General features: G+C 46.2%; 1 protein-coding gene across 6 annotated transcripts in view; it reads right to left on the bottom strand.

Moving 5' to 3' along the window:
• Positions 1-25,377, bottom strand: part of PTPRG (protein tyrosine phosphatase receptor type G) — a 718,755-nt gene that overhangs the window by 102,171 nt on the left and 591,207 nt on the right. For all 6 annotated transcript variants that reach the window (XM_082344647.1, XM_082344649.1, XM_082344646.1 and 3 more), the window contains exons 9-12: positions 12,429-12,613; positions 9,307-9,415; positions 3,594-3,643; positions 880-1,642 (exon numbers count right to left, since the gene is read on the bottom strand). In XM_082344647.1, the coding sequence (XP_082200773.1) occupies positions 880-1,642; positions 3,594-3,643; positions 9,307-9,415; positions 12,429-12,613 (1,107 nt within the window). The remainder of the gene's footprint in view (positions 1-879; positions 1,643-3,593; positions 3,644-9,306; positions 9,416-12,428; positions 12,614-25,377) is intronic.

A 25,377-nucleotide genomic window follows, 5' to 3' on the forward strand; every position in this document is an offset into this window, starting at 1 on the left:
CTGCCGCCACCACTGTCTTCTCCTTTACGCTGTAAGCTGCAAGCAGCAGGGACCGTGCTCACCAGGCTTAGCACCCAGCCCAGGGCCTGGCACCAAATGGGCAGTCCATAAACACAGGTGCTGAATAAGTGAATAAGGAATGAAATCTTGAAGGATAAACTTCTTAAGATTGATGTCTTTTTTATTCATTTACTTCAGGGCCTGGTTGAAGTGCTTGGAGTTATTCTGAGGCAAGTCGATTTTACCAGGAAACAAGTATCAAGGCAAGACTTAGTCCAGCAACGATAAGAGAGTAGGTGATTCTTATTAGAATAAAATAGAAAGACACACACACACACACACATTTTTATACCAGAGACACACACAATTCCAGGAATATTAAGTATTCTCTGGACCCTTATCCCCTGCCCCCAATTATTTTTTAAAGGGTAGGACTGGGGCTTCCCTGGTGGCGCAGTGGTTGAGAATCCGCCTGCCAATGCAGGGGACACGGGTTCAAGCCCTGGTCTGGGAAGATCCCATGTGCCGCGGAGCAACGAAGCCCCGTGCGCCACAACTACTGAGCCTGTGCTCTAGAGCCCACGAACCACAACTACTGAGCCTGTGTGCTGCAACTACTGAAGCCCGCGCGCCTAGAGCCCGCGCTCTGCAACAAGAGAAGCCACCGCAATGAGAAGCCCGCGCACCACAAGGAAGAGTAGCCCCTCTCGCCGCAACTAGAGAAACCCCGTGCGCAACAGTGAAGACCCAACACAGCCAAAAATAAATAGATAAATTAAAAGAAAAAAAAGAGCAAGATCATTATAAAAAAAATAAATAAATAAAGGGTAGGGCTGTTCCCAGCAGCCTGGAGGCTCAAGCGAGGAGCGGACCACTTACCTGGATTAACAGTGATAAATTTGCTGTCTTCAGAAAATCGGTCCCCTGGGGACACAGGCTTCTTAGACGGTGTCTCAGGCCTCTTGGGATCCTTCTCTTCGTGATGCTCCTCTGTGACCGTGGGGGGCGCTTGGGTGAGGGTGACGGAGCGGGGGTCCAGGGCGTCCTCGGGCCCGGCGGTGGGGATGGCAGTGCGGTCCCGCTCACGCCCGGCTGTAGTCTGACGCCCAGCATCCTGGGCGGCTCTGCCGGGAGCCGAGGGGGCGGGGGTGGGCTCGGTGCGGTTCCGCGCCTGCGTGGCGTGGGTCACCCCGTTCCTCTCCTTCTTCTCAGAGTCCTTCTCACCCTCCTCCTCGTGCTCCCGCTCCCCATCCTCGTTCTCACTCTTCTCGTCTTTCTCCCCCTCCTCGGCGCCCTCGCCGTCCTTGGTTGGCGCCGAATCACCGTCGGGGCCCGGAGAGGCCAAGGCCTCAGGTGTGGCCGGGACGGGTCTGCCGGCCTGTTTGCTGGCCGCGGCGGCCGTGGGCAGGCGTGTGGGCCACACGGTGCTGGGAAAGGAGGAGATGCCGCCGCCGCTGAAGCCCAGGCCGGCGAGGAGCGTGCTGGTGACCACCGAGGCCACCGTCGCCTGGCTGCCGCTGGATGACGGGCCCATCCCAGTTGCCATGGAAACGAATGAGAAGGGGATGCCAGAGGATGTCCAGGTGGAAGACCCCGAGCTGATGGGGGCCATGTCGGCCGAAGAGGCGGGAGAGGCTGTGGGCTTGAAGGGGTCACCCGGCGAGGTTGGGGGAAGGGACAGAGGAAGAGAAAGCAGAGTGTCAGTCATCAGGATTGGGGACAAGGCCCTGGGTATGACCCTCCAAGGGTTTTACTCATCTTTTACTTTCCTCATGGGGTTTCCTAAAGCATGGTGCCAAAGCTGACAGTAGGTGATCCACGGATGACCATCTCTGCTCTTAAAAGTTTTTACAATTACTTAAAAATCGTAACCAGCATATCAACCCCGACTTTTCACTGATAGGGCTCAGGAGGAGGCTAAGTGACAAAACAATAAGTAGCATTCACATTGTTTGAAAGACAAACATCAAATAAGCAATAAACTGGCAACATCAGATTGCCACCTGTTGTTGGGATGATACTGGAAGAAGCAGGAGCCCTTGGTTTTTTGTATCTTGGTGGCTCTTGTGGAGAATACACAGCCCTTGTCTAGAAACGCTCCCCAGGATCTGGTTCCGCATCTTAAAGTGAGGAAGTGGATGGACAGAGGGACAGTGGCCCGCCCGCGTCTGCAGTGGCAGCTTCAGAAGCAGGGGCCATGCTCTCCACTGAAGGCTTTGGGAGCTGGTTTACAGCCGGCATCCCCGTGCCGGGCGCTGTACAGCCGCCGTACCTTCCAGAGTCTCCGGATTTATCTACGGCAAAATCTATGCTCATGTAGATGACAACAATAAGAGTTCTATTCAACAAGTACCAACTGTGTGTTGGGGCTTCCCAAGCTACCCTGGAGACACATGTGATCATCACCCCATTTTACAGGTGAGGAAAACGAGGTGCAGAGAGGTTAAGGGGTAGAGGTGGCTGCCTGTGTCCAAACCTCAGCTCATTCTTCCCACCAAACTAAATTGGGGCTCAGCTGTGAGATTTTATTTGTACATAGTGTCTTAGGAAAATAAGATGTGTTGCTCTGAGTTATTAGTTTAATTTTAGTTCTTGAAACCTGGCGTGCAGAATCCAGAATTTCATCCCATCATTTATACAGTTCAAAATAATACAGCCAGAACAACTCAGATTTCATCACTGTATCATCAAGTTTCAGTTTGAAAAGTCTGTAGTTTAAGGACAACCAAGTTAGCAAATGTTGAGTTCTGAAGCTGGTTAATGAAATGCCAGGTGCCACATTAGATAAGGCACTGGAGAGAGAGCAGTCAGACAGCCTGGGCTTGAGTCCATGATCCCTCACTTGTTCTCTGGGAGATGCTGGGCACATTACTTTAACTCACTGAGCCTCAGTTTCCTCATCCATAAAATGGGAGTAATAGTAACACGAATCTTGTGGGATGCTGTGAGGAGTAAATAAAATAATAATCTGTGCCTGAAACCCGGGAAAAGCTTAATAAATTTTAGGCTCTTATTGTTATCACCAAAGCTGCAATTAATATTGGAATTATTAGTTGCACTAGAAAGGGGAAAACTTGGATACTGAGGCTCCAGAAATGTGCAAATGTAACTGGGCAAATGACAACCATTCTTTTTTTTCTTTCTTTCTTTTTTTTTTTTTTAAAGCCGCACTGCATGGCTTGTGGGATCTTAGTTCCCCAATCAGGGATCAAACCCGGGCCCCTGAGTGAAAGCGCCGAGTCCTAACCACTGGACTGCCAGGGAATTCCCAAATGACAACCTTTCAATTTTAGCATGTCTACTCCTTTGCACTCTTACGTCCTATGCTCCCACAAATAATAAATAATTAAAAATATGGAGAATTTTTATCTTGACAAAAATTATAACAGTATAACACTACTGGTTTAACTCTGTCGCACAGCTTGTTTTTATAATGCATTGAATTATAGGAGTGAATAATGTAATTTATTCAGTATTTTAACCACTTCACATTGAGCATTTAGACAACATCATACTGCCACCTCGTGGTGACAGTTTTAACTGCATGCAAATTACCAACCAGACACGACAAAGCGATTACATTCTCTACTTACCACTCCTGTTTTGACAATTCTGGTCCCTTGGAATATTCGAGTGGTATTAGCTGAGAAACAAAGAAATTACACTGTAAACAATATAACTTTGTTGTTTTGACAAAACTGCACTTACCTACACATATCTGAAATACATACAATTTTTATGTCATAAAATAAATATTCCTCTTTAGATTTTTTTTTCCAACCATCAAAAAATGTAAAACCCTTCTTAGTTTGTGAGTCATTAAAAAACATGTAGAGGGTCAGGTTTGGCCTGTGGGCCACAGTTTGCTGACTCTTGTCTTAAGCTATTAGTTTACAACTTTCAGAAGTTTTAATCATTTTTCTATTTTATTAGTAAGGTAAAACTTACATACTCTAAAATGCACAAATCTTAAGTGTAGAGTCCAATTAATTTTTACCTCTGTAAACACCTGTGTAACTCCCCCTCCTCCCGTATTAAGATATGGACATCCTCCAGCACCCCAGCAGGTTTGCACGTGCACCCATCCAGGGAACACCCTCATGACCTTTCCCTAAGGTTGCCACCACTCTGATCTTTGTCAGCGTTTTGTCTATTTTTGAACTTCACATAAATGAAATTGTATTATCCCATTGTTCTTCTCTATTGTCTTTTTGGTTATAATCTCTTATATTATCCTTTCAGTGACTATATAATATGCATCCTAAACTTATTACAGTTTACCTTAAACTAGTACTTTTATTTCTCCTTAAAAATGTAAGAACTGTACAGTAATTTATTTGCCCAACTCACTTTTTGTGTACTGTCATATATTTTATTTCTATCAATACTTAAGTTTTAAAACTTCATAACACATCACCACTGTTGCTTTAAATGGTCAAGTTCTTTTTTTTTAATATTTATTTTATTTATTTATTTTATTCATTTTTTTTGGCTGCGTTGGGTCTTTGTTGCCGCACGGGGGATCTTCGTTGAGGCATGTGGGATCTTTCGTTGCAGCGTGTGGGCTCCAGGGCACGTGGGCTCTGCAGTCTGCGTGTGAAGCGCGGGCTTCGTTGCCCCGCAGCACGTGGGATCTTAGTTCCCCGACCAGGGATCAAACCCGAGTCCTCTGCGTTGGAAGGCGGATTCTCTACTACTGGACCACGAGGGAAGTCCCTCAAATTCTTTTATATTAGCCACAGATTACTCCTTCTGGTGTTCTTTCCTTCTTTCAGTTCTGTTCACCCATGTGTTATTATTATACAATATAACTACACAAAATGTTTAACTGTGGTAAAATACACATAACATAAAACTTACCATCTTAAACACTTTTAAGTGTACAGTTCAGTTGTGCTTAATCCTTGTGCCACAGATCTCCAGAATGTTTCCATCTTGCAAAACTGCAACTGTGTACCCATTAAACAAGTCCCAGCTTCCCCCTGCCCCTCCCCGCCCCCCCAGCTCCTGGCAACCATCCTTCTACTTTCTGTAAGTTTCAGTACTCCATATATCTCATGTAAGTGGAGTCATATATATTTACTTGTCTTTTTGTAACTGGCTTATTTCACTTAGCATAATGTCTTCAAGATTCATCCACGCTGTCCCATGTGTCAGAATTTCCTTCCTTTTTAAGGCCAAATAATATTCTGCTGTACGTACCATATTTTGTTTACCCATTCATTGTTGATGGACATCTAGATTGCGTCCACCTTTTCTCTATTGTGAATAATGCTAAACAGTATAACTTAAAAAATATATCAGACTGCTTCTTTGTGCTCATCTCAAAAACAATAGTCTCAACATAAACTAAACGTTTGCTTCCTATACATACAAGGCACTGAAAAATTAGCAAAAAACTGCTAAATCTCCAAATAAATAACACTTGTACCTGCTGGAGTTTTTATCTAAACTAGAAGTGGGGCAAGTACCCGACATATTTTTTTATTTGCCCTGCAAGCTTTTTGGAAAAAAAAAAAAAAAAAAGAATTTGCTGCCAACATTGTAAACAGCAACTTTTACCTAAAAATCCCAATTTCCTGCTCATCCCTGAAAAATCACAATATCTGGCAAAACTGAGCTCACCTTCCTGCAGGGCAACATTTGGTCGGGGCTGAGTGTCTGTCACCCCTTTTCGAAGGGCACATTCTGCAATTTCCCACTGACGGCCCTCCCCGCATTTGTATGTGTTCCCTGCCGGGCCCCGGGGCACCTGTATTTGCGACCCCCGACTTAACGATATATTCACTTCGCTCAGCTGGAAAGTGAAATGGGTGAAGAGACAAATGTGGAGAACAGACTGACCTAGACGTCAATACAACCAGGTCAAATGAGGCAGCCTAGGAAGCAGACAGTTCTTTCCTGGCACTAAACATAACCTCCCACCATCAGTGAGTTGCTTCGTGATCGATATTGCACTGCCTCAGACAGGTACACACACCTCCCTTTGTTAAGACCGGAAGAAAGCCCCCTAAGAGACCTGCTTTCCCTGCCCTTTACAAAGGCCTTATTTTAAGGCCAACAAACTGGCCACTCCATCAACATGCCCGCTTTTCATTGATCTTGAACAATTTCCACTGGGGTCAGTTCTAGCCGTGGTGACTACGAAGTTTCTACCAGAGCTTTCAGATCAGGAGTCCACCGGCCTGGTGGACTTCAGGGACGGGGGAAAAAAATAAGACCTGCATCCCCACTAAGCTGTCACGAAGATGCAGCTTTTCCTCGCATGAGGAACGCAAGCTCCAAATCTCAGCTGCATTTTAATAGGATCGTCCTATGACTCTGTGATTGAAATGGGAATATTTTCCTACTGCCTTAGAGTTGTTGGAGCTATTTCGAAGTATCATTTATGTTCATCACTACTCAGAAATCACCGTCGCTAACAGACCCACCACTTGTCATTTAATACTTTCATAAAAGAAGCGCACAGATGACTACGTTCCCAATTTGTTTGTTTAAAATATTTTGACAATTGTATTTGAGCATAATTGGTTTCCTTTCCTATGTATTTTACTTATTTATTTTAAACAATTCTGAGAGAGGATCTGTTGGCTTGGCCAGGCTGCCTAATGAGTCTGTGGCTCAAAGAAAAAGCTTAAGAGTCCCTAGTTTCCATGACTGTTGAGAATTGCAAAAAAGGCTTTCGAACACTTAGTAATCAATCTTTTTAGCCATTTGTTGAAGACCGGGGATACAGGGTAATATTTATGCTTTAGGGGTGGTCTGTTGTTGTGTACAAATGATTGGGCTTTGGAATAAGAAATCGGACTCTGCTTAATAGCCAAGTGATTTTTTGCAAGTTACTCAACTGCCCAGGACATCATTTCCTCCTCCGTAAAGTAACACCTGCATTACAAGTTGCCACGAGGTCAGATGAAATAACCTATGGGCAAATGCTCTGTAACTGGGAGCCACTCTACAGATAATGCTGACCATTATTATCATAGTTACTACAGTAAGGTAAACATAACTTATTTATTACGTTATATAGGACATAAATATTGCTTTATTTACTATAATAATGTAAATATTCCACGGGGCTTCCTCATGCTCCCAAACCAGAGGTAAACTTTATCACTGGGAAACCTAATTATTCTGAACAAAGGTGTCCATGAAATTGCCTAAGTTAATTTCCTTCCCTTTTAAAACTTCAGTCCTAAGAGTTGACCAGCTTTGTACACCGGCCTCTACTGCTCATAAACTCCTACTTGGCTCACCAGAAAAGGCATGCTAGCTTACCTGAAGATTTCGTTTTTCCACCGCCCACTGCTGCAGGGAAGGTGCTAAGGCCATTGTGTGCCCCTTTGTCAACATGCAGGGACAAACACCACTACAGAAAACGAGCAAACGCATGTCCACCCCTGAGCAGAGAAAGTCTGCAGACAAAGGAGACACTGGCCATTTTCAACAAGTCACCGCGATCAGACATTTTAAATATTCCGTGCTTGGAATTTACAGCTGACAAGGCCTTTTTGAATTGCATTACATTACAAACATTTAATTTTTCAAAGTCCGTGCAGAAGCCAACGAGCTCAGGGGCCTATTAATCAAGAAAGGTGGTTCTGCAGATTCCAGGCTCCTAGCTGGAGTGCATGGAAGGCCTAATTATGATTTATGTGCCGAAAGATCCGGGGCTGCACTCTGGCTTCCCGTGCTCTCTCCCCTGGGCTGGCATAGACCTGGCCTTGGCTTTCGGACCCTCCTCAACACAGGCAGATGGGCCAATACATTCAGGGCAAAGGTGGACATGGTGAGTGTGATTTATTTGTGAGAAAAAATGCAGCCATGCTAATTTCAATTAGTTTAAATGGAAGGATGAGATAATGTGAACATTAGCAAAGAATATTTCAATACTAGATGCAAAATTGCAAAGCTAGAAGGGATCTTTTGGAGGGACTCTCAGCTGAAGGGCTTCTTATCCTGGGTTCATCATTTATTATTTTTTACATTAAACCTCATACTTAGGGGGTATTTATAGTTCGTACCAGGCACTGTGCTAATTACTTAACATGCGTCACCCCCTGTCACTCTACAAGGACCCCGTGAGGTCGGTACTCTCACGACTACCACTTTTGGACTGTGAAATTGCAGCTTAGAGAAGCTAGTCAACATTCTCAGAGTCGCAGAAACACTAAGTGGCAGCCAGGACTCAACCTTGGGGCGCTCGTGTCAGGGCCCCGGCTCTAAGCCAGCTCTTCTCAATCTGTAATGTGCACGCCTGTTACCTGAGCCATCTGGTTAAAATTCAGATTCCTGGGCCCTGCCTTCTGAGATTCTGAGACACTTTGTCTGAGAGGGTCCCATGAATGTGCATTTCTCACAGGATTCCAGACAATGAAGCTGATCCACAGCCTACGGGTTTTATGGGACCCCTAAAGCTGTAATACGCAAAATTCTGCCATTTTTCTAGAGAAAGTGTCCAAAGTCTTCATCAGATACATGACTTGCAAAAGTTAAGAATCACTGGCCTGGTGTGTAGGTGTGTAGGTGTCTCGGAAACTGAGGATTCAGGAAGTAAAGAACCTTACCAGGGAGGGCATCAGACTGGCAGAGCAAAGCCCAATGCCCTGGTTGCTCCCTTCAGGCTGGTCTTAGTGCCCCTCACCAAACCAGGTCTGCAAACTACGGCCCACCGGCTGGCTGCCAATTTTTGCCAATAAAGTTTTATTGGAACCAGGACTGGGATTAGGTCGGGGCAAGTAAGACAGAGTGGATCCTGTCTGTATGCAAAATTTCGATATTTTGTTCAAGAACCTTTTGCATTGATTTTGCTTTAAAAAAAAATTCCATTGAAATACAATGTATCTTGATGACAGAGTTTTTAAGAGCTCCTTTGAATTCTGCACCAAAGTGAATGCTCCTCTAGCCTTGCCCTAGTGCTGGTCTGAAACTTTCCACTAGACCCTAAATCAGCTAACTGAATCACGTTAGAAATCCAAAGACGATATTCCTCCACACGACTAGGAGGTGATTCTGTGATCTGACACAGTATTAGACAAATACTTGGTTCCCCACAGCTGGAAAATAACAGTAATTAAAAAAATAATCAACACTTCATTCCTCTTCACCTCTTCTGGCCTGTGAAACCCCCAACCAAAAAGACGGGCCTAAATTCCCCAGGCTTTTCAGGTGTTATTGCAAACCCCACACTGATGCTTAGGCCAGGTTCGTATTCTTGTGTCCAAGCACCTGAACGGGAAAAAAGACAAAGCCCAAGGGAGAAGGGACCCGGGGGATGCAGGGCAGACAGAAAGGGCAGCTACTCACCTTGGAAGAGCATGGTCTGGCTGAAGTCACTCCTCATGTCATTGCGACACACGGCCTGGACCCGGAACAGATAAAGGCTGTCAGGTGAGACAGGGCTAATGGTGGCTTTCTGCAGGGGAGGAAAGAACAGGCAGTGAGCTGGTTTTGAAGGCCAGAGCACACTTTACATTTGAAAGCCAAACCTAAAAGAATGTTAAGTGCTGCCTGTAGGTTTCGGGGTACCAAGGCAAAGCACAACAGACAAACAGATGTTTCCTCACTGACCAAAGGCTCACCTTGAAAAGAATGAGCTTTCAGAAATAACCTCACCTGGGAATCTGTTTTCGACATGGAAATGTGTAGGGTAAGAGAACAAAAAGCCGTCCTGGCTCAGATACTTGACTCGGGCTTGGAACGTGCCTTCAGCCCTCTTTATACTCACAAGGCTGGGACTTCTATCAAAACTACTCTACCTTATAAACGATAGTGATTTACCCTAGACAGCCTCTAGAATTATCAGGTGTACTGAATTTCCAGGGCTGTGCAGAGTTTAGCGCAGCCACAACAAAATCTCTGTGTGTCTGTTTCTTTGCAGTTTAAAGGCATTGTTGTACCTTGACCTTGGATAATATGGGGCACGATGCGAGAAGAACACCTGACTAGAGGTCAGAGGACAGGAGATCTACCTGTGTCACACCACTCACCAGCTGTGTGATTCCAAGTCAGTTGCTCAATGTCTTTTGGCCTCTGCTCCCTTCAACTGTTAAATGCAGAGAGTAATATTTCCCTCACAGGGTTCTTGTGAGTGCTGTACAACAAAGGCTAGGCAAGCCTTGTTCATAGGTAGTCCACACCACAAAATGGAAAGTACACCCCCAGTCTAACACAGGGGTGGCAAGCGACAGCCCACAGCCCAAATCCGTTTTTTGTAAATAAAGTTTTATTGGCACACAGCCACGCCCATTCATTTACCTGTTGCTATGGCAGCTTTCACCTTTCGACGGCAGAGTTGAGTAGCTGCCCACAGAGGCCATATAGCCCTTAAAGTCTAAAATCTTAACTCTCTGACTCTTTCTAGAAAAAAGTTTTCCAACCCCTGGTCCAACATCACAAGCCAAATCCAGACCCCCATTCCTCAAAGCTTTATTCCAAGAGTCTTTTAAAAATCAGAAAATGGAAAATACCTAAAAAGCCAGCAGGGCTTGCTTCCTGAAGAAACAAACAACAAAAGCAACTGATTTTCAAAGACTCCCTAATGGATGAAATGTCTTGTCATCCCATTGTGGGCCAAGTCCAGAAAGCAGCTCTGGGAGCTTAATCACTGAGTGGGTTTTCCCCAGTGTAGCTACTGAAAACCTCTGAAGAGGCATTAAAATGTCATCGTGGCCACGCCTGCTATCTGTTGCCTAGCAAATGGATTGCTGGTGAGAGGAGGAGGTTGGGGTCAAGTTATTTCACTTTCAGCCTCATTTCTCTCTTTTGGAAAAAGGAGGCAGTAACACCTGTCCCACAGGTTGGCAGCGAGGGCGTGAGAGAGAGAGATGGATGCTGGAGAATGCCGGGAAAATGTTCAGTATGACTTTTAGGCTTCTGGGCCACAAGAACCCCAAGTTGGAGGATAGCTTTGCCTGCCACTAAGTCAGCACTCTCAACTTCTTGAGGAATTAATTAATTTTGTGTGTCCCCAAAGAAAATAACCACCCCTAGAAATTCTTATAAAAAAAGAACTTGCTGTCAAAGCATGTTTTTCTCTACAGCTCTCTCTTTCTCTGAAACTCATTTATGCCTCATTCTCTAAACCTCCAACCCCGTCTTCTGTTCAGAGCAATATCTTCGCTCCATCTATGCAGGGATTTATTAGAATTCACTCCAAGCCGGTTATCTATTCATCTCTGCATGTTTAATTATTTTCCACTTAGAATAAGAAACCGAATAAGCGCCTAGATAGCTTCTGTTGATTAATGCAAGCCACCTCAGTTCAGAAAGAGAAACATCCCTCACGGAGTTCCAGTCGTGACAAGAGAAAGGTTAAAACACATCATAACCTTGGGTGCCTTTCAATAGATTCCTCTCCGATTTCATGAAGCTCATCATTCCCTAATGTGACCCAGCTAACAATGTCTAGTGGGGAAATTGAAAACATAAATGGAAATGAAGTGAAAGAATCTTCATCTAAAGGAATACGAAAAGTATTATTCTATAACTGATTGAATGGGCCCCGGGGACTCTGTACGGGGAGGAAAAAAAGTGCTAACAGTCATTAAGAATCCCACTCAGTGCTATTACATTTTCCATGTGCATATACAATTATGGGCTTCATTATCCCAAAGACTTCTTTTGATTAACAATAAACGCCAGGCTTTCAAACCCAAATGTGTCACTTTGAGTTTCCCTGCAGAGATGTAAAGACCAGCGCTTGTTGGAGCGATTGCTTTTCCAGGGGAAGAAGACGGCTTCTGCAAACATCTGTTCTGAAGGGCCTTGGTGGGGACTGGGCACTAAATATTTATGCACATTTAAGATGAGCAGCTGGATTGGGCATGTGTAGCTCAAAGTGAGGTCAGGTATCACAGCGTCTGAGAGTCTGAGAACAGTGGCTAAAAATTCCGTGGTCACTGGGGTCTAGCAGGTCGGAATGTATGAGGCAGATGAAATGTGACAGAAGGGAGTGGTGGGGACTTCGGAAAGCTGCTTGGTGTGGGTGACAGTATAGGGGTGGGGAGGAGGATGGGGGCGACAGCTGCAATAATAATAACAGCCAGTACTGGCACGGTGCTTGCTCTGTGCTGGGCCCTGCTCTACAACTGTAGAACTCACTTAACATTTACAGCAACGCTATCAGAGAGGACAAGGGCTTCGTGGAGGCTTTCAGATTTTTTTTTTTTTTTAAATAACGAAAGAAAAAGCAGTCAGTTTTGAAGGGCCCAGTTACAAAGAAATTAACTCTTTTCCGGGTGGTGTAGCCATCAAGTATAAAGGCGGAGTGGAGCCCGGGCAGGCTCCGGCCCCGGTTCACCCCGGTGGCACCTGCCCTCAGCAGGCGGCGTAGGGCTGGGATGCCACAGGGAAAAGCACGCCGAAGAGATGCGCAGGGGCCCCTCTCATTGCTACAGACACCCCGACTCAGAACAGGGAGGCTTTACCAAGTCCTTGTCGCTGTCCTTTGTGAACGTCTTCTCCTTCTCGTCCTCGTTCTTGGTCCAGCTGTAGGAGATCATGTAGTTCATGATGGGTGGGTGGTAGATGGTCTCTGGCTGGTTCCAGGACACCTGCAGTGCTGTCTGGTTCAGGGGCTGCACCTTCATGTGGATGGGCGGAGAGCTGCAGACTGAAGACACACGGCCAAGCTCAGGGCCTCCTGGCACTACATACGTACACGCCCCGTGTCCCTCAAGACCGCGACCTCGAAAGGTTGACACAGTAGGATGGGGAACACCAACGCCCCCCATCGCTTGGATCCACCGGCTGCTAACATTTTGCCACACCTGTTCTCCCTCCCCCCTCCTCTTTCTACACACACACACGCACACACACACGCACACACGCTTTCCTGCTGTGTCACTGAAAGCAAGTTGCAGACATTCTGAACTTCACTCCTTAAACTCAGGTCTGTATCTCCTAAGAATAAGGACATTCTCGTCTATAATGGCAATGTCTGAGTGTCTACGTGCCCCCCAAATTCATGTGTTGAAACCTAATGCCCAATGGGATGGTATTAGGGGGTCGAGCTTGGGGAGACAATTAGATCATGGCGGTGGAGCCCTCATGAGTGGGATTAATGTCCTCATAAGTAGGCCCCAGAGAGCTCCCTCACCCCTTCTGCCACGTGAGGACATAGTGAGAAGACGGCTGTCTGTGAACCAGGGAGCAAGTTCTCACCAGACAGTGAGTCTACCAGCACCTTTATCTTAGACCTCCCAGCCTCCAGAACGGTGAGAAATAAATTTCTGTTGTTTGTAAGACACTCAGTCTATGCTATTTGTTACAGCAGCCCAAGCTGACTGCTGTCATACCTAAGAAAATAAACACTAACTTGATATTATCTGACATTTACTTCATCCCTATTCAAATTTCCCCAACTGTCTCCAAAAGATTGTTTATATAACCCTTTCCCCGCCCACATGACATGTCACATTCAGTGTTATAATGCTTTAACCTCTTTTAATCTAGCATTCTCATCTGGCCTCTTCTTCCACAATGAATTTTTTTAGAAGCCAGGCCACCTGACATGTGGAATGTCCCAACTAACTAAAATTGCAGATGACATTTTATTGTAGATAGATCAGAGTGTCAACAAATACAATGCAAAATGAGACTTTAAATAATTTTAAAGCAAAGGCACAAAAAACCAGGACGACCTTCTCTGGACCAGCAGGACTCTGTATAACTATCCTGATGCAGGGCAAAGGAAAAGTCAGGCTAATTCCCCTGTTTATTCCTTGTGGCCGGCAGGTTTGAAGGAATGTCGTGGCTCTATATCTATCTACTAACAAACCCATTTAAGGGCTGAGAGTATCAAGTCAGCCATTAACAGCGACATTTTGGCCCTCCAAATGTGCTCTTTCCCAGTGGCCTTGGTTCCTGCCCGCACAGGGCTTCCATTCTGAAGCAGGGTTTCTCAACCTCAGCACCACCGGCCTCTCGGGCCAGAAGATTCTTTGCTCTTGGGGGCTGTCATGTGCACCGTAGGGTGTCCAGCAGCATCCTGGGCCTCTACCCACTAGATGCCGGTAGCACTGCCCCCAAGTCAAAACAACCAAAAATGTCCCCAGGTGTCGCCAAATGTCCCTGGGGGGCCAAACACCCCTGAGAACTACAGGTCTAAAGAGGGAGATGGGAATTCATCAAAGAATGACACGTGTGCAGCTACTATCACACACCAGGATGGGGTGGGCGGAGGGGAGGAGAGGAACGCTGTATTTTCCAAGCACTTTCTAGGGAGACTTGATTCATGCGACAGGGTCCAGGGAAGACTCTTGTGAGGCAGGTGCATCCAACTGAGAACTGCGTGGAGATTCACTACGTGGGGGTCAGGGGAAGAGGGGAGGCCGGCCAAGGGACCTCAGCAGGGAGAAGGCCTGAGGGGCCCAAAGGAAGGCAGTGGGGCTGGATCAAGGGAGGCCGGTGGAGTGGGAAGCCTCGCAGGCCCAGATGAAAATTCTGGCCTTCACCCTACGGCACTCCGAAGCCACGGGAAGGATCTGAACCAGAGAACGACGCAGGCAGGTGTGCACTTTACAAAGCTCCCTGGAGCTTCACCTGAGCAAAGAAGAACCCAGAGGGGCTAAGAGAGGAGCAGAGAGGCCTGGGAGGAAGTGCTGCAGATGGCTGGGTGCTTGCCCACCTAGGAGAGAACAGGAGAACAGCAGGTTCTAGAGCAGACAGAGGCAAAGCCTGGCGATGCGCTGGACAAGGAGGGGCATGAGGGCGAGGGACGCAGTGAGGACGATGCTGGGGTTTGGGGGGGCAGGAGGGGAGCAGCCCTGGAGGGGACGGGCCAGGGGACGTGGGGCTTGGTTCTGGCTTCTCCCAGGAGCCCATCTACAAGCCAAGCAGCCCACCATGAGCCGGAGTCCCCTATTTGCTCCTCAAGAGCCCCAAGCCCAAGGCAGCCCTGAGGAGGATGGCTTTCCTGCCAGAGAAGCAGGGGCCCAGCTCTAAGGAGCCGGCTGACGGAGAAAAGCGGAGATTGGTTTTGACAGGGAGGCATCCTTTTGCTCTTCGACTGCCAAACCCCGCTTCAGTCGGACAGATTCGCTTTGTGCAACTGAGACAAGAAGGAAGGGATAAATTAATGAGGCATCCCCACTGCCCTGCAGAACCCCGGAAGGCATTTCGCTGCCTGCTGCGCAAATGCCACCAGAGCAGGGACATCAAAGAAAGAATGTGATGTTAAGGCTCCCACAGAGACAGGGGGTGAAATGACAGAGTGCTGACACTAGGTGGCGCTCACATACCATTTTAAAATACCCTAACGTCTAAGTGGTTTACAGTTTCTCAAGAGGGTGGGGCTGGGGAGGAGGAGGAATCAGGGAAAGATCTACATCCCCAACTTTCCAAATACCAATAATGAACCAAGGAGATTTATATACTCGGAAGCTCGTGTCCTTCCAATGATGACATGTCAGATTTTCTGACTTCTACATCTTTTCTCACCTCCCCCTATGTTTTTACTTATCTCCTTCATTCTGAAGCCATCACTCCCCTGCTCCAATTAGGGGTGAGCCGTATGGGGATGCACGTATCTCTTAACAGTTACATCATAACCACACAAATAATCCTATCACCCACATGCGGATGCAACCATTCTTATTTATTCTTTGAAATAAAAATAGCTGGCTTTTTCTTTGCTCATTAAGATGATTCATGTTAATGTTTTTAAAAAGAAATCCAAGTCATCCAAAAAAGTAAGAAGAAGAAAGTTTTAAAAAATCACCCGAAATCCCAGTATCCAGAGACAACCACTGTTAACTTTCTGGGGATCCAACGTCTTCATGCATGTGTAAAAACACATACATGCAATCTGATGTAAATGGGATACAACGCATTATGGCCCTGTGACTGAATTTGTTGTAGTTGTTGTATTTTACTAAGTCACGTATATAATTGCCTTGTCAAGAAGAGCTTGGTAATACTGTTCTGAATGAAAGTACACAATCCCACTGTCTCAATGGACTAGAAAATATTGGTTTAGGCTCACAAAGGTGGACGGCCTGGCCTCACTCTAACAGGACCACCTTTTTTTTCGGCCACGCTGTGCAGCATGTGGGATCTTAGTTCCCTGACCGGGGATCGAACCGTGCCCCCTGCACTGGGAGCGTACAGTCTTCACCACTGGACAGCCTGCCGGGGCGGGGGTGGGGAATTCCGTAACTGAGGGGCCTCCACAGATCCACACTTGTCTGAGGCCACACATGGGGGCGCTGGGCCGGAGGCTTGTGGGCTGAGGTTCGCCCATCTCGGCCTGAGGGAGGAGCAGGTGGAACAAATTTCCCTTCTGCTCTTCATCTCCCTGAGAGGGTGGATTCTTCTGGGCCAGATGTGGAGGAAGCGTTTGCAGATTACAAGGAGGACCTAGAACAGGGGCTGGCACACTTGTTCCGTAAAGGGCAGGACAGTAGGTGTGCTTGGCTTTGCCGGCCATATGGTCTCTGTCACAACTACGCAGCTCTGCCTATGAAGCACAGAAGCAGCCGAGGTCATCCGGACATGATGGGCGTGGCTCTGCTGCAAAGAAACTGGCTATGGGCCCCGCATTGCCATTTCATACCGTTTTCATGTGTCATGAAACTTTCTTCTTTTCATTTTTTTCAACTTTTTAACACAGAAGCACCACTTTCAGCTCCTGGCTGTACAGAAGGTGCCGGTGGGAGAGTTTTGGCCTGTGGATCAGTGGTTTGGTGATTCCAGACGTAGAAGCTAAAGGGAGGCCAAACCTTTGTTTGAAACACGTTTACCGACTGCATCTGTGTTGTTTGTGCCGTATTCTGCCCCGCACACAGCCTGAGAGGCCCCCTCCCCTGCAGAGCTGAGATCTTCCTGCGCTCAGTACTACGTGGCGTGATACTGTTGACCTCGTGGACTGTCTGTAATGAGCAATCACACTCCCCTACTAGAATGTAAGCTCCACGAGGCCGCACACTTTCTGTCTTGTTTGCTACACTGTCCTCGGTACTAAATCAGAGCCCAGCACGCAGTGGGCTCCCCGTAAATTTGGGCTGAACGAACGGCGCGCTGAGTGGACGGAATCGACCCCTTGGTCTTGCCCTGGCCCACAGGTCCCATGTGACATGACCCCTTCCACGTCTCTGACCTCACCGCCCTCCACCCCCTCCTCACCGCCTCCTCGGTGGCCAGCCCACACCCAGTCTCCCTGAAGCTCCGGCCTCCCCGCCGAGGTCTCCCCTGTGCTCCCTGGGCCCCTCGGCCCCCTCCCTCAGCGTGCTCATCACGCCCCTGGGGGAGACGAGATGACCAGACACCCTCCAAAGAACACGTGCCTTGTGCTTCCAAGCTTTGCGGGCCTTTTCAGGGATGCACACCCTTCTTTCCAACAAAACCTCCCCCCAAATTCCAAGGACCACAGACAAAAGCGGCACTGCGGTACATCACAGAAGGGACAGTTTAGAAGAGCTCGTATAATAAAGGGTGGGCTTTGGAGCCAGACTCATATGGACCCTTGTGTTCTCATCTGTAAAATGGGTGGCTAGTACCAGGTAATAATATCCTCTTCACAGAGTTGGGGTAACGATCACAGAGAAAGCTGTGGGCCAACCAGATTCTGAGGGCCTGACGCCCAGTGGCACACGCAGGGGACAAGCTGCCAGGCCCACACAGTGTTTGAAAACATACAAAGCTGGCTTTTTAAACTGGGCCTCCATCCACACACAGCAGTGGTTTCCTGGGCAGTAGTGCAGGCCCCCTTCAGACAGGTGTGTGCGCTCACATCTGCCACAGTCCCCGCCCCTCCCCACTGCCTTCACCCACAGCTGCCTGGCCCCCAAGGCCAGGTGAATTTCCCACTGATCTAAAACAAGCACCAGGAGCCCGGCCTTAGGCGGAGAACAGGTGCCCAACACCCCTGACAAATGGCCATTGCAAATGCACCTAACACAGGGAGTTGGCCAAGCGTCTTGAGACATCCTTCTGCACAAAATCAAAGCCTTTTAACCATGAGGGAGGCACCACACCCGGCTCTCTAAACAAATGTCCCCTGTGAGGTGCTCCTGACCTCAGCCTCCCCTTCTGGGGGCCTGATTACCTTCTCACTGGTGTCTGATTGCATTTCACAGGCATCTCGGATGATGCTCTACCAGCTCTGAGAATTCCTGCCTTCATTCTGAACCACCTGTGATTAGGATCCCAGCCTTCGTTAAATAATGAAGAGGCTTCTAGCAGAGCACCCAAGGTCCTCTGATTCTCAATCAACGTCCAGGATATTTTCTCAGTGGTTCCACAAGTAAATGAGAGATTCCCCTACCCCCAATCCTCTTCCTTTGGGGCGTCTGAGATAAACTCACAGGATAAACTCTGTGAAAGTTAGTGTAACTTCCAAGTGCCTTAAACAATTTGGATTTGAAGTCCTCCCTGGGGCCTCCTCCCACCCCTGGACCCCTCCAAGTTTCACACGTAAGGCAACGGGCCAACTATTGATCAAGCGTCAGACGAACAGCACTGCTCAAACACAGCGATCTGGTGTCATCCGCCTCTTACGGAGCTTGTCAACAGACAAGAAACTGCTGCCTCCTGCAGGGTGGGGTGCGGCGACATCATACACCAGCCCAGCGGAGGACCACAGGGGAGACAGATGCCGCCCGCCGGGGACCCGCCTGCCTGGAAGGGAAGGAGAGGAGTACCGTCTCCTCTTCAGCAGAAGGAACCTCTCAGCTGAACAAAGCCACCAGCCTAGCCTCAGACAGCTCAAATGCCTGTCATTTCTTTACCGCCTTTAGGGGAAATTTCCAAAGAAATGGCCTTAGGGAAGGATTTCTCATTTTGAAGGGCTGTATCCAAAAGGTCTAGGTAAACACAAAATCCCCCAAAGCCGATCACGTAGGACTTCAAACCTGGCATCTTGGTGCTCTGGGGTGTCATCTTCCCCCCTCCATGCCCAAGAGCTCATGAAAGGGAAACCGCAGGGGCGAAGGTGCCGGAACCGGATCAAAGCCGGATCCCAGCTCTGGCATTTTGCGGATTTACAACACCCAAACTCTCTCTGCTTGGAGTTGCCAAGCACACGCCACGGGCCAGGCTCTGTGTCTTCCTCTCAGATGGTCCACAAGGGCACCCTCTCCCCTAAAGATGAAGGAAGACACTGGGTCCAGAGAGACCAAGCCACTGGGCTGGGCCAAGGACCCTGAGTGGGAGGAGGGCTGGGAACTGGAACGCAGCCTGTAGTAGTCCATACCATCGCATATGTTCTAGCCACAAACACCTCCCACATCTGTTTTCCTATCTGCAAGACGGCAATGAAGAGGTCAGGAGGGTAACTCAAAAGTGCTTAAAAGGTGAAAACTGTCCCACGCAGACACAATGCATCACTACTACAGCTCAGGTCTGTGCTTCTTCCCTGGTTAACAATACTTGGCACAAAAAGCTTCCTTCCCACTCCCTCTGCCTTCCTGGTTTTCTTTGTTCCCAATGACAGATGAGAGTGTGGGTCTCTTGACAATTTCCAGAGCAGCCTCCAACTCCTTCGAGGCCCTCGAAAACTGGGCGCAGCCCAAGTAACCATTCTCCCCCGTCAGAAATACAGACTAAGCTCATGGTCCCTCAAGCTATCACGGGGAAGCTGGAAATAGCTGTGGTGGCGCAGGATGCAGCACTCCCCCATGGGATTCACCAGATGGCTGAAAGAGCCCATGGCACCAAAAAGGTTAGATACTCCCAGCAGTAAGGATTATGTGATTACATGCTTTTAAGGAAACTATTATAGGAATTCCGTAAAAAGGTTTAATAAAGACCCTGACCTAGATTTGAGGGATTGGTTAGGAAAGGCTTACTGAGCACAGTGATGTTTGAACTGATTAGGTGTTTATAAAATGAGCGGAAGGGACTTCCCCGGTGGCGCAGTGGTTAAGAAGCTGCCTGCCAATGCAGGGGACACGGGTTCTAACCCTGGTCTGGGAAGATCCCACATGCCGCGGAGCAACTAAGCCCGTGCGCCACAACTACTGAGCCTGCGCTCTAGAGCCCACGAGCCACAGTTACTGAGCCCGTGAACCGCAACTACTCAGCCCACGCACCACAACTACTGAAGCCCACGCGCCTAGAGCCCGTGCTCCGCAACAAGAGAAGGCACCACAATGAGAAACCCGTGCACCGCAACAAAGAGTAGCCCCCGCTCGCCACAACTAGAGAAAGCCTGCGCGCAGCAACGAAGACACACGCAGCCACAAATAAAAATAAATAAAATAAATTTTTAAAAAAAGAAAATGAGCAGGAAGGAAGGAAGGAGCCTTAGATATGGCAGACAGAAAAACAGCTCGTGCAAAGGCCCTCAGGCGGGAAAACTGGAAAGAAAACTAGCATGGCTTGGCAAGCAGAGAATGAGAAGGAGGATGGTTGAGACCAGGTCTCAAAGGAAGTGAAGTGTGTGGAGCTGGGTTCATCCCTGGGCAGCTCTGGCCAGACATTGCTGGAGGACCACTTTCTCATGATGTGGGAGACACCAAGTTCCCCCAAGCACTAGGGCAACTGCTTTCAAGTTTTAAATCTAAGGTGTCTTAAATAATGCAAGCTCTAACCTGTTATGAGATAACAGAAAATATATATATTGGTCTCTGCCCCAGGTTCCCAGCATAGGGCTCCTAAAACCCTGGTAACTTCCGAAGCGATACTAGGAGCATCTCTTATTCTTTTTAAAATTTCTTTTAAAACAATCATGCAGTTTATTTAAACTAAAAAACAATTGAAAAAACAGTTCACTCCTTTCTCCCACCCCTACCCCCACCCGTCAGTTGCCTGTATCTATGAGCTCGGTTTTTGTTTTCACATATGAGTGAGATCATATGGTATTTATCTTTCGCTGTCTGACTTAGTTCACTTAGCACGATGCCCTCAAAGTCCACCCATGTTGTTGCAAATGGCAAGATTTCATTCTTTTCTATGGCTTAATAATATTCCATTATATAGATACCACATTTTCTTTATCCATTCATCTATCAATGGACACTTAGGTTGTTTCCTTATCTTGGGTATTTGTAAATAATGCAATGAACATGTGGGTGGATATACCTTTTTCAAGTTAGAGTTTCTGTTTCCTTCAAACAAAGAAGAAAACACATCCATACACTGGGAGGGTGAACACACCCAACTCAATGGCGACAGAAGCTCCTGTGCTCAGGACCTGCTCAGACCTCACCCTATGTTTCCCTTCATCCAGCTGTTCATCTGCACCCTGTGTCATATCCTTTAATAAACTGGTAAATGTAAGTAAGTGCTTCCCTGAGTTCTGTGAGGCACTCTAGCAAATTAATCAAACCAGAGGAGGAAATCGTGGGTACCTCCAATTTGTAACCAAATCAGACAGAAGTTACGGGTAATTCGGGGATCTCCTACTTGCGACTGGCATCTGAAGCGGGGTGGAAGCAGTCTTGTGGGACAGAAGCCACCGTTGGAACGGAGTTACACCGTAGGACACCCAGCTGGTGCTGCAGAGAATTGCTTGTTGTGCGGAAACCCCTGCCCCCATATCTGGTGACCAGAAGTGAAGGATTGTGCATAATAGTAAAGGAGAAACACACAGGAGGTGGAGAACCTACTCAGGAGGGAGAACTAAATTTCCCTAATACACCTGTGGAGTTCTTTTCTACACCACCCCACAGTATCCCCTCCGCTCCCACGAACAAGCCTTGGTGTGCAATTCCGTTTATCAGCCAACAACTGAGCGTTAGAAGCTCTGTGGCAACTACCCTGGAAGACAGCAAACTGGAAAACTTTCTTACACTGTGCATATGATGGAGCCATATGCTCAAAGTACAACAGCAGCAGCCAGAGTCCTCTAAGCACGCAGGTTTGACTTTCCCCATTATGCTATTCCTGACCTACTTCCTTGGAGTCCATCTTCTATGTGATATCCCTCTTCTGCTGAGAGCTAAAGGCCAGGGGAAGTGCCTCTGTCCTGTGCAGGGGAAAGCATTGTTCAGCTTGGTGCTCAGGGAGGTGGCAAAGTCCAGAGTGTGCATCATCCAAGCCCTGCTTGAGAACAGCTGCTTCTCAGACACTGGGTGGAAGGGTGGATTCCATATGCCCCGAAGCCCCTTCCCTCCTTTCCAACTTTAACATGCTGTGATTTCCTGCCAAAAGGGCACAATGGACCTATCCCCTTTTAACTGAGCACAGCATCCTTTCTACATGGTACCTCTTAACTTCTCCTGCAGCCTTGCTCTAGTCATAGGCTCCAACCGAGGGTCTATACCAGAAACCAGGGTGCAGGTGTGCAAATGCCCAGTGCCCTTATACTGAAGCTGGACAAGTCTCCTACTTCCCATGGCTGAGATGATGTTATGGCCTCGTTTATCATGAAGAAACACCTGGGTCATGTAGAGTCCTATAGCTGTCCTCAGCACTGTGAGACTTTTCTAAACACCATCCAAGATCTAAGATCCCGTAAGCTATCTTTTTAAGTGATCCCAATGGCCATATCAAGAGATCAACTAGAATTAAAGAACAAACAAAGAGAGATGAACAATACAATAACTGAAATTAAAACTACACTAGAAGGAATCAATAGCAGAATAATTGAGGCAGAAGAACGGATAAGTGACCTGGAAGACAGAATGGTGGAATTCACTGCTGCAGAACAGAATAAAGAAAAAAGAATGGAAAGAAATGAAGACAGCCTAAGAGACCTCTGGGAAAACATTAAACGCAACAACATTCGCATTATAGGGGTCCCAGAAGGAGAAGAGAAAGAGAAAGGACCCCAGAAAATATTTGAAGAGACTGTAGTCGAAAACTTCCCTAACATGGGAAAGGAAATAGCCACCCAAGTCCAGGAAGCGCAGCGAGTCCCATACAGGATAAACCCAAGGAGAAACATGCTGAGACACATAGTAATCAAATTGGCAAAAATTAAAGACAAAGAAAAATTATTAAAAGCAGCAAGGGAAAAACGACAAATAACATACAAGGGAACTCCCATAAAGTTAACTGCTGATTTCTCAGCAGAAACTCTACAAGCCAGAAAGGAGTGGCATGATATACTTAAAGTGATGAAAGGGAAGAACCTACAACCAAGATTACTCTACCCAGCAAGGAGCTCATTCAGATTTGATGGAGAAATCAAAAGCTTTACAGACAAGCAAAAGCTAAGAGAATTCAGCAGCACCAAACCAGCTCTACAACAAATGCTAAAGCAACTTCTCTAAGTGGGAAACACAAGAGAAGAAAAGGACCTACAAAAGCAAACCCAAAACAATTAAGAAAATGGTCATAGGAACATACATATCGATAATTACCTTAAACATGAATGGATTAAATGCTTCAACCAAAAGACACAGGCTTGCTGAATGGATACAAAAACAAGACCCATATATATGCTGTCTACAAGAGACCCACTTCAGATCTAGGGACACATACAGACTGAAAGTGAGGGGATGGAAAAAGATATTCCATGCAAATGGAAATCAAAAGAAAGCTGGAGTAGCAATACTCATATCAGATAAAATAGACTTTAAAATAAAGAATGTTACAAGAGACAAGGAAGGACACTACATAATGATCCAGAGATCAATCCAAGAAGAAGATATAACAATTATAAATATATATGCACCCAACACAGGAGCATCTCAATACATAAGACAACTGCTAACAGCTATAAAAGAGGAAATCGACAGTAACACAATAATAGTGGGGGACTTTAACACCTCACTTACATCAATGGACAGATCATTCAAAATGAAAATAAATAAGAAAACAGAGCTTTAAATGACACAATAGACCAGATAGATTTAATTGATATTTATAGGACATTCCATCCAAAAACAGCAGATTACACTTTCTTCTCAAGTGTGCACAGAACATTCTCCAGGATAGATCACATCTTGGGTCACAAATCAAGCCTCAGTAAATTTAAGAAAACTGAAATCATATCAAGCATCTTTTCTGACCACAACGCTATGAGATTAGAAATGAATTACAGGGAAAAAAAAGTTAAAAACACGAACACATGGAGGCTAAACAATACATTACTCAATAACCAAGAGATCCCTGAAGAAATCAAAGAGGATATCAAAAAATACCTAGAGACAAATGACAATGAAAACACGATGATCCAAAACCTATGGAATGCAGCAAAAGCGGTTCTAAGAGGGAAGTTTATAGCTATACAAGCCTACCTCAAGAAACAAGAAAAATCTCAAATAAACAATCTAACCTTACACCTAAAGGAACTAGAGAAAGAAGAACAAACAAAACCCAAAGTTAGCAGAAGGAAAGAAATCGTAAAGATCAGAGCAGAAATAAATGAAATAGAAACAAAGAAAACAATAGCAAAGATCAATAAAAATAAAAGCTGGTTCTTTGAGAAGATAAACAAAATTGATAAACCATTAGCCAGACTCATCAAGAAAAAGAGGGAGAGGACCCAAATCAATAAAATTAGAAATGAAAAAGGAGAAGTTACAACAGACACCGCAGAAATACAAAGCATCCTAAGAGACTACTGCAAGCAACTCTATGCCAATAAATTGGACAACCTGGAAGAAATGGACAAATTCTTAGAAAGGTATAACCTTCCAAGACTGAACCAGGAAGAAATAGAAAATATGAACAGACCAATCACAAGTAATGAAATTGAAACTGTGATTAAAAATCTTCCAACAAACAAAAGTCCAGGACCAGATGGCTTCACAGGTGAATTCTATCAAACATTTAGAGAAGAGCTAACACCCATCCTTCTCAAACTCTTCCAAAAAATTGCAGAGGAAGGAACACTCCCACACTCATTCTATGAGGCCACCATCACCCTGATAGCAAAACCAAACAAAGATACTACAAAAAAAGAAAACTACAGACCAATATCACTGATGAATATAGATGCAAAAATCCTCAACAAAATACTAGCAAACAGAATCCAACAACACATTAAAAGGATCATACACCACGATCAAGTGGGATTTATCCCAGGGATGCAAGGATTCTTCAATATACGCAAATCAATCAATGTGATACACCATACTAACAAATTGAAGAATAAAAACCATATGATCATCTCAATAGATGCAGAAAAAGCTTTTGACAAAATTCAACACCCATTTATGATAAAAACTCTCCAGAAAGTGGTCATAGAGGGAACCTACCTCAACATAATAAAGACCATATACGACAAACCCACAGCAAACATCATTCTCAATGGTGAAAAACTGAAAGCATTTCCACTAAGATCAGGAACAAGACAAGGTTGCCCACTCTCACCACTATTATTCAACATAGTTTTGGAAGTGTTAGCCACGGCAATCAGAGAAGAAAAAAAAATAAAAGGAATACAAATTGCAAAAGAAGAAGTAAAACTGTCACTGTTTGCAGATGACATGATACTATACATAGAGAATCCTAAAAATGCCACCAGAAAACTACTAGAGCTAATCA

Source organism: Balaenoptera borealis (genome assembly GCF_965194805.1).
Source record: "Balaenoptera borealis genome assembly, chromosome: 12".
NCBI classification, from domain to species: Eukaryota; Metazoa; Chordata; class Mammalia; order Artiodactyla; family Balaenopteridae; genus Balaenoptera; species Balaenoptera borealis.